General features: G+C 33.2%; 1 protein-coding gene across 1 annotated transcript; it reads right to left on the bottom strand.

Moving 5' to 3' along the window:
• Positions 1–809: 809 nt before the first annotated feature.
• LOC148938866 (protein ZBED8-like) lies at positions 810–1,251 on the bottom strand (the record flags this gene model as incomplete). The annotated part of the gene is made up of 1 exon (XM_089107483.1): positions 810–1,251. A coding segment is annotated over exon 1 (442 nt), but the record flags the coding sequence as incomplete, so codon positions are not given.
• Between the last annotated feature and the right edge of the window lie 11,098 nt (positions 1,252–12,349).

Below are 12,349 nucleotides of genomic sequence, written 5' to 3'. Positions count from 1 at the left end.
ATAATCCTGTTAGCAGACAATCACAAAGATGCTCATTGGTGAGTTGAGATCTATATCTTGATTTTATTAAGTTCATGTTTGAAAACAATGATTTGCATAAATATGTTGAACCCAAAAATTATTCAATATTATATGCCGCTTTTTTCAACTATGGGAACTTTTCTCTATCCACTGCATTCCAAAAGTCCTCTGATATTAATGATTTTAGCAAAATATCATTCTTAAGATCCAAAATTTCTAACTCTAGTTCTTCTGTCTTACCTTGAACAAAATCTGCAATACATGCAGCCATTTCTATAACATTTATTGGGCAAGTAAAAGGATTGATACAGAAGGGAAATATTGGCTCAATATGTTTAAACTGCTAAAATCTCTCTTCAAACTGTTTTTATAACTCTTGAAAATGCTTAATAAAGGGTGTCCCATTTAATTCATTATCACCTAGCATTTTCTTCATGTGTGGGAAATGCATGAGAGAATTGATATGCAGATATGATATCAACAAATCCAATTTAGCTTTGAATGACTCAACCGAGGTAATCCTTTCAGCTATGCTTTTGTTGGTAAATATATACCAAATAATATTATTGAGTAACAACTAGTGAATATACCATTCAATGCCATTTTTTATGCTGATTACAAATATAATACTCATTTCTATCGGAAATGAATTTTAGCCCCCCCCCCCCTATATATGCCAATTCAGGGTATATTTTTCTACATTAGGGGTGGGGGTAAAGTTTAAACTTACCTCCCATTTACATCAGAAATAAAATGTGTCCCCCCCCCCCTAATGTAGAAATATATACCCTGAATTGGCATATTACTGAGCCAACGTACTTCAGTATGTAGAATAAGATCACGTTCTTTATCTTCTGTATCTTCTAACAGGGCCTGAAAAAGTCGTTGCAAAGGAGCTGCTTGAATAGAATTGATTATTTTTGTAACTATTTTTACGACGTTTTCAAATGGCAAAATTTTACAACACAGAGCTACTTGCTGGATAATACAATCGTAGGACAAGAACTTTGAAAATGAATCATCCTTCATGCAGAGGGCAATAAATCCTTTGTTTTTACCCATCATTGCTGGCGCCCCATCAGTGGTTATTGCAGACAACTTGTGCAAAGGCATTTTTATTGACTTGGCATGTGTTTTGAATGTATTATAAATATCCTCACCCCTTGTCTGTCCTTTCATAGGTAATATTTGTAACATATCCTCTTTTACTGTGAAGTTACTAAACACCATTCTCACCATAACTGCTAACTGTGCGGTGTCTGATATATCTGTTGACTCGTCAAATTGTAGCGAGAACCAGTCACATATTTCCAAGTCAGTTTTTAACTGAGTTTGTATGTCGGTTTAAATTGCATGTATTCTATGTGTGACTGTCATATTTGAAAACTGTAAGTCTTTTATTGCTGAGACAATCTCATGTTTGTTAGAATATCCATCAAACAAACAATCGGCATCAATTAAAAATAGTTCCTCAAACAACTCACCATGAATGAAAGGTTTCTTCTTTTTTGCAAGCATGTGAGATATTTTGAAAGAAGCCATAGTGTTTTTTTTAGAATTTGCCACATGTCTAGTGAAAACAATCTGTTGTGCTGTTAGACTTGATTTTAGATTACAAATTTTTTTCTTTCTTACTTCAGATTTAAGAGGATAATTCACATTAAAAGTGCCATGATTTGTCTGAAAGTGTGGTTCAATGTTATGCTTTTTCGGCACTGCAATACTACTACCACACAAAAAACAAACGCATTTATTTTTCAAGGTAATAAAACAATATAGATTCCTCCCAGTCAGTGTTCAAATTATAAGTTTGTTGTTATTTACTTGGTCCACTCATTTTAGAGCTAAAATAAATAATAATCAAACTACAATACAATATCAATGTTATGGCACAAGTCTGTTCTGCATTATATGTATAACTATATTATAACAAGAACTATAACCATCTCCTCAAAAAAACAGTTTTTTTCAAGACCATTGCTTATGAATACAATAAATAACGCAACTTGCTTTTAGCCGGTTAATTTTTTTTATAGAAAGCTCCCAATTCGTGTTTTGTCTGACGAACATGTCTCTTATATTACTGTTGCAACCCGAATAGGGCAGCACCGCAGCATGACAACAACGCGGTTCCAGGCGGGGAATTCTTTTTGCGCATCACTCCATGTACACGCGGAAAACCCAAAGTGAGCCGATGATTGCCGAAGCAATCAGAGTAATATGCCTTGTTATTTTGTGCCTTTGACGTTCATTGGATCAGTTCGTGGCGTTCGTTCACTTCGGGTTTTCTATGTGTACAAGGGGTGATGTGCAAATAGCACTAGCCGTTCTAGGCTAGCGTAAATAGTGAAGTCTGGCTTGCCGCTAGACAAGTTGGGACAAGTACCGAATATATTTAATAAACCTAGGCAGTCAAAAAAAAAAGGGGGTAAAATTCTACTTTAAGTACTTTTGGCTATCTTGGAAAGAGGTTGGGTTAGGAAAATGAAACTTTCAGGGATGAATCTAAATGCTAAGGTGTGTCCCGGGAAGGTACTTTGAAGTACCTACCTCCACTCCTCCCCCTCTATAGTATGGTAAATTACAGCACATTACTAGTTGTTTTAGCTCACATTTCATCCAATATTACTATCATAATTATAAATCATTGCTTACCTTACACAACTTCAGCTTTTAACCTTGTTCATTAAAATATATTCCAGAATCCTATTTTCATTTAACACTACAACAATTTAACTTATTTACTATCTAGCTGACATTGCTTATGGAACCTGTTTGTGATGTCACAACTTTGCTTATCATAACCCCTTTAACAGCAGCATGCAGGTGCCATGGGGTAGAAGACAACTCTGTGTTGATAAGCCATTTAAACTTTATTAATTAGGGAAAGGATTTGACAAGAGATAGACCAGTAAAAAAAATCCAAATTGTTTTTAGAGGACAAATTATGTTATGAGAAGATGTTTTTATTTTTATAGGTCCATGTGCTCATGAAGCTTTTTAAATATTTCTGAAGCACTAAATGATAGAGCGCTAAAAATATCAGAATTGACTTTGGAAGACAAGTTATGTCATGGGAAGATGTTTTTGCAGTCCCCCCTCCCCAAAACTCAAAAATTTAGAAAATTCTACTTAAGAAGCTTTTTAAATATTTCTAAAGCACTAATAGATAGAGCACTACAAAATATCAGAATCGACTTCAGAGGACAAATTATATTATTGGAAGATGTTTTTAAATCCCCCTTCCCCCCAAACTCAAAATTTTCCAAAATTTTACTTTAGAAGCTTTTATTAATTATTTGTAAAGCGCTAAGACATAGAGCGCTACAAACATCAGAATCAACTTTAGAGGACAAATTATATTATGGGAAGATGTTCTTAAAATCCCCCTTCCCCCCAAACTCAAAATTTTCCAAAATTCTACTTAAGAATATTTTTAAATATTTCTAAAGCACTAAGACATAGAGCGCTACAAACATCAGACTCGACTTTAGAGGACAATTTATGTCATGGGAAGATGTTTTTGAAATCCCTCTTCCTCCCAAACTCAAAATTTTCTAAAATTCAACTCTGGAAGCTTTTTAAATATTTCCAAAGCACTAATAGATAGCGCGCTAAAAACATCAAAATTGACTTTAGAGGCCATATTAATTATAAAACAATTCCCCCTTCCCCCCAAACTCAAAATTTTTTTGAAATCCCCCTTCGCCCGAAACTCAAAAATTTCCAAAATTTTACTTCAGAAGGTTTTTTAAATATTTTTAGCTACAAACATCAGAATCGACTTTAGAGGACAATTTATGTCATGGGAAAATGTTTTTGAAATCCCCCTTTGCCCCAAACTCAAAATTTTTCAAAATTCTACTTTAGAAGCTTTTTTAAATATTTGTAAAGCGCTAAGACATAGAGCGCTACAAACATCAGAATCGACTTTAGAGGAAAATTTATGTCATGGGAAGATGTTTTTGAAATCCCCCTTTGCCCCAAACTCAAAATTTTCCAAAATTCTACTTTAGAAGCTTTTTAAATATTTCTAAAGCACTAAGACATAGAGCGCTACAAACATCAGAATCGACTTTGGAGGACAAGTTATGTCATGGGAAGATGTTTTTGAAATCCCCCTTCCCCCCCAAACTCAAAATTTTAAAAAATTCTACTTTAGAAGCTTTTAAAATATTTCTAAAGCACTAATAGATAGAGTGCTAAAAGCATCAGAATCGACTTCAGAGGACACGTTATATCACGGGAAGAGGTTTTTAAAATCCACCTTCCCCCCAAACCCAAAATTTCTAAAATTCTACTTTAGAAGCTTTTCAAATATTTCTAAAGCACTAATTGATAGAGGGCTGCAAGCATCAGAATTGACTTTAGAAGACAAGTAATGTCATGGGAAGATGTTTTTGAAATCCCCCCTCTTCAAAACTCAAAAATGTCTAAATTCTACTTAAGATACTTTTTAAATATTTCTAAAGCACTAATAGATAGAGCTCTACAAATATCAGAATCGACTTCAGAGGACAAATTATGTTATGGGAAGATGTTTTTGAAATCCCCCCTCCCCAAAACTCAAAATGTCTAAAGTTCTACTTAAGAAGCTTTTTAAATATTTCTAAAGCACTAATAGATAGAGTACTAAAAATATCGGAAACGATTTCCGATGACAAATTTTACTATGGAAAACTTTTTTTGAAATTCCCCTTCCCCCCAAACTCAAAATTTTCCAAAATTCTACTTTATAAGCTTTTTTAAATATTTCTAAAGCGCAAAGACATAGAGCGCTGCAAACATCAGAATCAAATTTAGAAGACAATTTATGTTATGGGAAGATGTTCTTGAAATCCCCCTTCCCCCCAAACTCAAAATTTTCCAAAATTATACTTTAGAAGCTTTTTTAAATATTTCTAAAGCGCTAAGACATAGAGCGCTACAAACATCAGAAACAACTTTAGAGGACAATTTATGTAATGGGAAGATGTTTTTGAAAATCCTCTTACCCCCAAACTCAAAATTTTCTAAAATTCTACTCTAGAAGCTTTGTAAATATTTCCAGAGCACTAACAGATAGCGCGCTAAAAACATCAGAATCAACTTTAGAGGCCAAATTAATTTACAATAATTTCCCTGTCCCCCCAAACTAAAATTTTTTTTAAATCCCCCTTCGGCCCAAACTCAAAATTTTCCAAAATTCTACTTTAGAAGCTTTTTTAAATATTTGTAAAGCGCTAAGACATAGAGCGCTACAAACATCAGAATTAACTTTAGAGGACAAATTAAGTCATGGGAAGATATTTTTGAAATCCCCCTTCCCCCCAAACTCAAAATTTTCTAAAATTCTGCTATAGAAGCTTTTTAAATATTTCCAAAGCACGAAGAGATAGCGCGCTAAAAACATCAGAATCGACTCTAGAGGCCAAAATAATTCTACAATAATTCCCCCTTCCCCCCAAACTTAAATTTTTTTTGAAATCCTCCTTCACCCCAAAGTCAAAATTTTCTAAAATTCTACTTTAGAAGCTTTTTTAAATATTTCTAAAGCGCCAAGACATTGAGCGCTACAAACATCAGAAACAACTTTAGGGGACAATTTATGTCATGGGAAGATGTTTTTGAAAATCCGCTTACCCCCAAACTCAAAATTTTCTAAAATTCTACTGTAGAAGCTTTGTAAATATTTCCAGAGCACTAACAGATAGCGCGCTAAAAACATTAGAATCAACTTTAGAGGCCAAATTAATTTACAATAATTTCCCTTTCCCCCCAAACTAAAAATTTTTTGAAATCCCCCTTTGCCCCAAACTCAAAATTTTCCAAAATTCTACTTTAGAAGTTTATTGTAATATTTGTAAAGTACTAAGACATAGAGCACTACAAACATCAGAGTCGACTTTAGAGGACAACCTAACTCATGGGGGGATGTTCTTGAAATTCCCCTTCCCCCCAAACTCAAAATTTTCTAAAATTCTGCTGTAGAAGCTTTTTAAATATTTCCAAAGCACTAATAAATAGCGCGCTAAAAACATCAGAATCGACTTTAGAGGCCAAATTAATTCTAAAATAATTCCCCCTTCCCCCCAAACTTAAATTTTTTTTTAAATCCCCCTTCACCCCAAAGTCAAAATTTTTAAAAATTCTACTTTAGAAGCTTTTTTAAATATTTCTAAAGCGCTAAGACATTGAGCGCTACAAACATCAGAATCGACTTTAGAGGAAAATTTATGTTATGGGAAGATGTTTTTGAAATCCCCCTTTGCCCCAAACTCAAAATTGTCCAAAATTCCACTTTAGAAGCTTTTTTAAATATTTCTAAAGCGCTAAGACATTTAAAGCGCTACAAACATCAGAATCGACTTTAGAGGACAAGTTATGTCATGGGAACATGTTTAACAGTCCAACCCTTTAACTCATTTACTATCTAGATGACATTGCTTATGGAACCCGTTTGTGATGTCACAACTTTGCTTATCATAACCCCTTTAACAGTAGCACGCAGGTGCCTTGGGGTAGAAGACAACTCTGTGTTGATAAGCCATTAAACTTTATTAATTAGGGAAAGAATTAGACAAGAGGTAGACCATTAAAAAAAATTCAAATTGTTTTTAGAGGACAAATTATGTTATGAGGAGATGTTTTTATTTTTATAGGTCCATGTGCTCATGAAGCTTTTTAAATATTTCTGAAGCACTAATTGATAGAGCGCTAAAAACATCAGAATTGACTTTAGAAGACAAGTTATGTCATTGGAAGATGTTTTTGCAGTCCCCCTCCCCAAAACTCAAAAATTTATAAAATTCTACTTAAGAAGCTTTTTAAATATTTGTAAAGCACTAATAGATAGAGCACTACAAATATCAGAATCGACTTCAGAGGACAAATTATATTATGGGAAGATGTTTTTAAATCCCCCTTCCCCCCAAACTCAAGATTTTCCAAATTTCTACTTCAGAAGCTTTTTTAAATATTTTTAGCTACAAACATCAGAATCGACTTTAGAGGACGATTTATGTCATGGGAAGATGGTTTTGAAATCCCCCTTTGCCCCAAACTCAAAATTTTACAAAATTCTACTTTAGAAGCTTTTGTAAATATTTGTAAAGCGCTAAGACATAGAGGGCTACAAACATCAGAATCGACTTTAGAGGACAATTTATGTCATGGGGAGATGTTTTTGAAATCCCCCTTTGCCCTAAACTCAAAATTTTCAAAGTTATACTCAAGAAGCTTTTTAAATATTTTTACAGCACTAAGACATAGAGTGCTAGAAACATCAGAATCGACTTTAGTGGTCAAGTTATGTCATGGGAAGATGTTTTGAAATCCCCCTTCCCCCCAAACTCAAAATTTTCAAAAATTCTTCTTTAGAAGCTTTTAAAATATTTCTAAAGCACTAATAGATAGAGTGCTAAAAGCATCAGAATCAACTTCAGAGGACACGTTATATCACGGGAAGAGGTTTTTAAAATCCACCTTCCCCCCAAACCCAAAATTTCTAAAATTCTACTTTAGAAGCTTTTCAAATATTTCTAAAGCACTAATTGATAGAGGGCTGCAAGCATCAGAATTGACTTTAGAAGACAAGTAATGTCATGGGAAGATGTTTTTGAAATCCCCCCTCTTCAAAACTCAAAAATGTCTAAATTCTACTTAAGATACTTTTTAAATATTTCTAAAGCACTAATAGATAGAGCTCTACAAATATCAGAATCGACTTCAGAGGACAAATTATGTTATGGAAAGATGTTTTTGAAATCCCCCCTCCCCAAAACTCAAAAATGTCTAAAGTTCTACTTAAGAAGCTTTTTAAATATTTCTAAATCAATAATAGATAGAGCGCTACAAATATCAGAATCGACTTCAGAGGACAAATTATGTTATGGGAAGATGTTCTTGAAATCCCCCTTCCCCCCAAGCTCAAAATTTTCCAAAATTCTACTTTAGAAGCTTTTTTAAATATCTCTAAAGCGCTAAGACATAGATCGCTACAAACATCAGAATCAACTTTAGAGGACAATTTATGTAATGGGAAGATGATTTTGAAAATCCCCTTACCCCCAAACTCAAAATTTTCTAAAATTCTACTCTAGTAGCTTTGTAAATATTTCCAGAGCACTAACAGATAGCGCGCTAAAAACATCAGAATCAACTTTAGAGGCCAAATTAATTCTACAATAATTCCCCTGTCCCCCCAAACTCAAAATTTTTTTTTAAATCCCCTTCGCCCTAAACTAAAAATTTTCCAAAATTCCACCTTAGAAGCTTTTTTAAATATTTGTAAAGCGCTACAAAAATAGAGCGCTACAAACATCAGAATTAACTTGAGAGGACAAGTTATGTCATGGGAAGATGTTTTTGAAATTCCCCTTCCCCCAAAACTCAAAATTTTCTAAAATTCTACTACAAAAGCTTTTTAAATATTTCAAAATCATGAATAGATCGTGCGCTAAAAACATCAGAATCAACTTTAGAGGCCAAATTAATTCTAAAATAATTCCCCCTTCCCCCCAAACTTAAATTTTTTTTGAAATCCTCCTTCACCCCAAAGTCAAAATTTTCTAAAATTCTACTTTAGAAGCTTTTTTAAATATTTCTAAAGCGCCAAGACATTGAGCGCTACAAACACCAGAAACAACTTTAGAGGACAATTTATTTCATGGGAAGATGTTTTTGAAAATCCGCTTACCCCCAAACTCAAAATTTTCTAAAATTCTACTCTAGAAGCTTTGTAAATATTTCCAGAGCACTAACAGATAGCGCGCTAAAAACATCAGAATCAACTTTAGAGGCCAAATTAATTTACAATAATTTCCCTTTCCCCCCAAACTAAAAATTTTTTGAAATCCCCCTTCGGCCCAAACTCAAAATTTTCCAAAATTCTACTTTAGAAGCTTTTTTAAATATTTGTAAAGCGCTAAGACATAGAGCGCTACAAACATCAGAATCGACTTTAGAGGACAAGTTAAGTCATGGGAAGATGTTTTTGAAATCCCCCTTCCCCCCAAACTCAAAATTTTCTAAAATTCTGCTTTATAAGCTTTTTAAATATTTCAAAAGCACTAATAAATCGCGCGCTAAAAACATCACAATCGACTCTAGAGGCCAAATTAATTCTACAATAATTCCCCCTTCCCCCCAAACTTAAATTTTTTTTTAAATCCCCCTTCACCCCAAAGTCAAAATTTTCCAAAATTCTACTTTAGAAGCTTTTTTAAATATTTCTAAAGCGCCAAGACATTGAGCGCTACAAACATCAGAATCGACTTTAGAGGACAATTTATGTTATGGGAAGATGTTTTTGAAATCCCCCTTTGCCCCAAACTCAAAATTTTCCAAAATTCTACTTTAGAAGCTTTTTAAATATTTCTAAAGCACTAAGACATAGAGCGCTACAAACATCAGAATCGACTTTAGAGGACAAGTTATGTCATGGGAACATGTTTAACAGTCCAACCCTTTAACTTATTTACTATCTAGGTGACATTGCTTATGGAACCTGTTTGTGATGTCACAACTTTGCTTATCATAACCCCTTTAACAGTAGCATGCAGGTGCAATGGGGTAGAAGACAACTCTGTGTTGATAAGCCATTAAACTTTATTATTTAGGGAAAGAATTTGACATAAGATAGACCATTAAAAAAAATCCAAATTGTTTTTCGAGGACAAATTATGTTATGAGAAGATGTTTTTATTTTTATAGGTCCATGCGCTCATGAAGCTTTTTAAATATTTCTGAAGCACTAATTGATAGAGCGCTAAAAATATCAGAATTGACTTTAGAAGACAAGCTATGTCATGGGAAGATGTTTTTGCAGTCCCCCCTCCCCCAAAACTCAAAAATTTTATAAAATTCTACTTAAGAAGCTTTTTAAATATTTCTAAAGCACTAATAGATAGAGCACTACAAATATCAGAGTCGACTTCAGAGGACAAATTATATTATGGGAAGATGTTTTTAAATCCCCCTTCCCCCCAAACTCAAAATTTTCCAAAATTTTACTTTAGAAGCTTTTTTAAATATTTCTAAAGCGCTAAGAAACAGAGCGTTACAAACATCAGAATCAACTTTAGAGGACAAATTATGTTATGGGAAGATTATGGGAAGATTATGCTATATATATATATATATATATATATATATATATATATATATATATATATATATATATATATATATATATATATATATATATATATATATATATATATATATATATATATATATATATATATATATATATATATATATATATATATATATATATATATATATATATATATATATATATATATATATATATATATATATATATATATATATATATATATATATATATATATATATATATATATATATATATATATATGTGTGTGTGTGTGTGTGTGTGTGTGTGTGTATATATATATATATATATATATATATATATATATATAATCATTGGAGATATCATTAGATGTCTCGATCTCTGTGATGAGCGTGAAGTGGTCCTACTCGTTTTGTCATTTTTAACCTGATGGGGTGCCTGTAGTGCCCAGTGAAACAACCGCTAGACTTACTAGAAAAGTCAGTGAGTTATGCCTAAATTAATAATCTAGCTGATTCTGAAATGCTCAAAGCTAATGCTGGTTCGTCGCATGACGGGTCGTCCCAGGCTTCAAATCCAACCTATGCAGTAGCCTTGAAGAACCCATCCAAAATTTGTGGAATTATAATTGTAAAAATTGTGGAAATTAGATCTTTGAGCAGGACACTCCCCCCTCCAGTCTTCAGGGCAAGGGTTATAAAACATGCCCTGGGGGCATAAAAGGTTTTACCACTAGACTTGATACCATTTAGCCCTTACCAATAAGTGTTATGTGGATGTGCCCGAAACCTGTACGCCAGATATAGCCTATGGGCTAAGAACTATGTTGAATAAAATGGCTATATCGAAATTTTGATTGTATGACATGGGGTCGGGGAGGGTTTTGGGGAGGAGTGCTTTCTGCCCTCCAATCTTTTCGGTAGCTTAAAAAGGGAACTAGTAAATTTAATTTTCGTTTGAAGTAGCTATTTGAAGTCTTTCTATGATGTTCTGGTCACCCTCTTGCCTTGCTAGAAAAAAAATAGTAAACGGGAGACAGGTCAGTCCTACTTATGCAAAAAAGGGATTTTCCTTGTTATTCAAGGTGGGGAACTGTAATTTACCTGTACTAGGGTTTGACCATTTTGATTCCAACGTCAAACTTTTCATTTGGATCTGACGCCATTTTCGAGATGCTTCGAGTTTTTTTCAAAATTACCATAAATTTGTTTTCGCAATAAAGTTTTACTTTTCAGATGAAGCGAAATAATAGTTACCATTCCTGAATCATTGTCAGATGATATTTTTTTTCACGAGGCATTTTTTTCAAAACTCGTTTTTAAACTTTTGGTTACTATGGGCCTCGGGTCGCTCTTTACTAGGCTGCAGCTGCTGCTGTAGCCCTGATTTATTACGGTGTGAGGATTACAATTAGAAATAAGGAATCATTCGATTTCTTCTAACCTTGTAATTTCTTATATTGTGTTCAATCCTTCATAATTTTCTTCGACAAAAACATCAAGACCATAGAAACATAAAGTGAAGCCAAGAAGCAGTACAAAATATACAAGTAGAATTTGTAGAGTTTTTTTGAAACTGCAACAAAAACTGCTATATAGATTGAAAATTTTGGATGGTAACCTACTAAAATAAACAGCTTGAACGAGGCAAGTAAAATCGCTAGTAAAATGTATGTTTTCACTCGCCAGTGGTGTTATTATCGTTAAAAAGATCAGGAGAATTGCAGCAATATTCTCAAGGCTGCACCAATATTTTTTAAAGTCTTTGATCATTTCAAAAACTGCACAACAATTAAGTCCTGATGTTAAGATTCTAAGAAAAGCCATTATCACTGTCAAACCTATATTCATCACCAGCCTTATGATCACTGCCAAGTATGGTTTTCATATTCCTATGATTTCTAGCCACTTGTTTAGTTAGCACAACATAGCTAGTAAGCATGCCAATCATTATTAGAAACATAATAATGTTTAGACACAAGTCCAACTAATTTTAAGCCATTTATAAGAAAAGAGGCTTCTTATAATAGGGTGATAGAAAAGTGGCTGAAGACGCTTTGATGATGCTATTTCTTGCAAAATATTTATTTTTGAGCTTGTGACAAGTCTTGGTTCTACATATTGATGTTCTGTTTCAGTTGATTTTGTACTAGAATTTACAGGGGCCTAGAAGAATGAATAGTTGAAATTCAGGCTGAATTTACTGAAAAGAAAATTAAGATTTAAGGCTCACTAAAAAAAGAACGACGAC

This window comes from Artemia sp. Qi Xiang Cuo, unplaced genomic scaffold, assembly GCF_049724085.1.
Source record: "Artemia sp. Qi Xiang Cuo unplaced genomic scaffold, ASM4972408v1 HiC_scaffold_174, whole genome shotgun sequence".
NCBI classification, from domain to species: domain Eukaryota; kingdom Metazoa; phylum Arthropoda; class Branchiopoda; order Anostraca; family Artemiidae; genus Artemia; species Artemia sp. Qi Xiang Cuo.
Note: the sequence above shows the minus strand (reverse complement) of the source record. Positions and strands in the feature narration are given on the sequence as shown.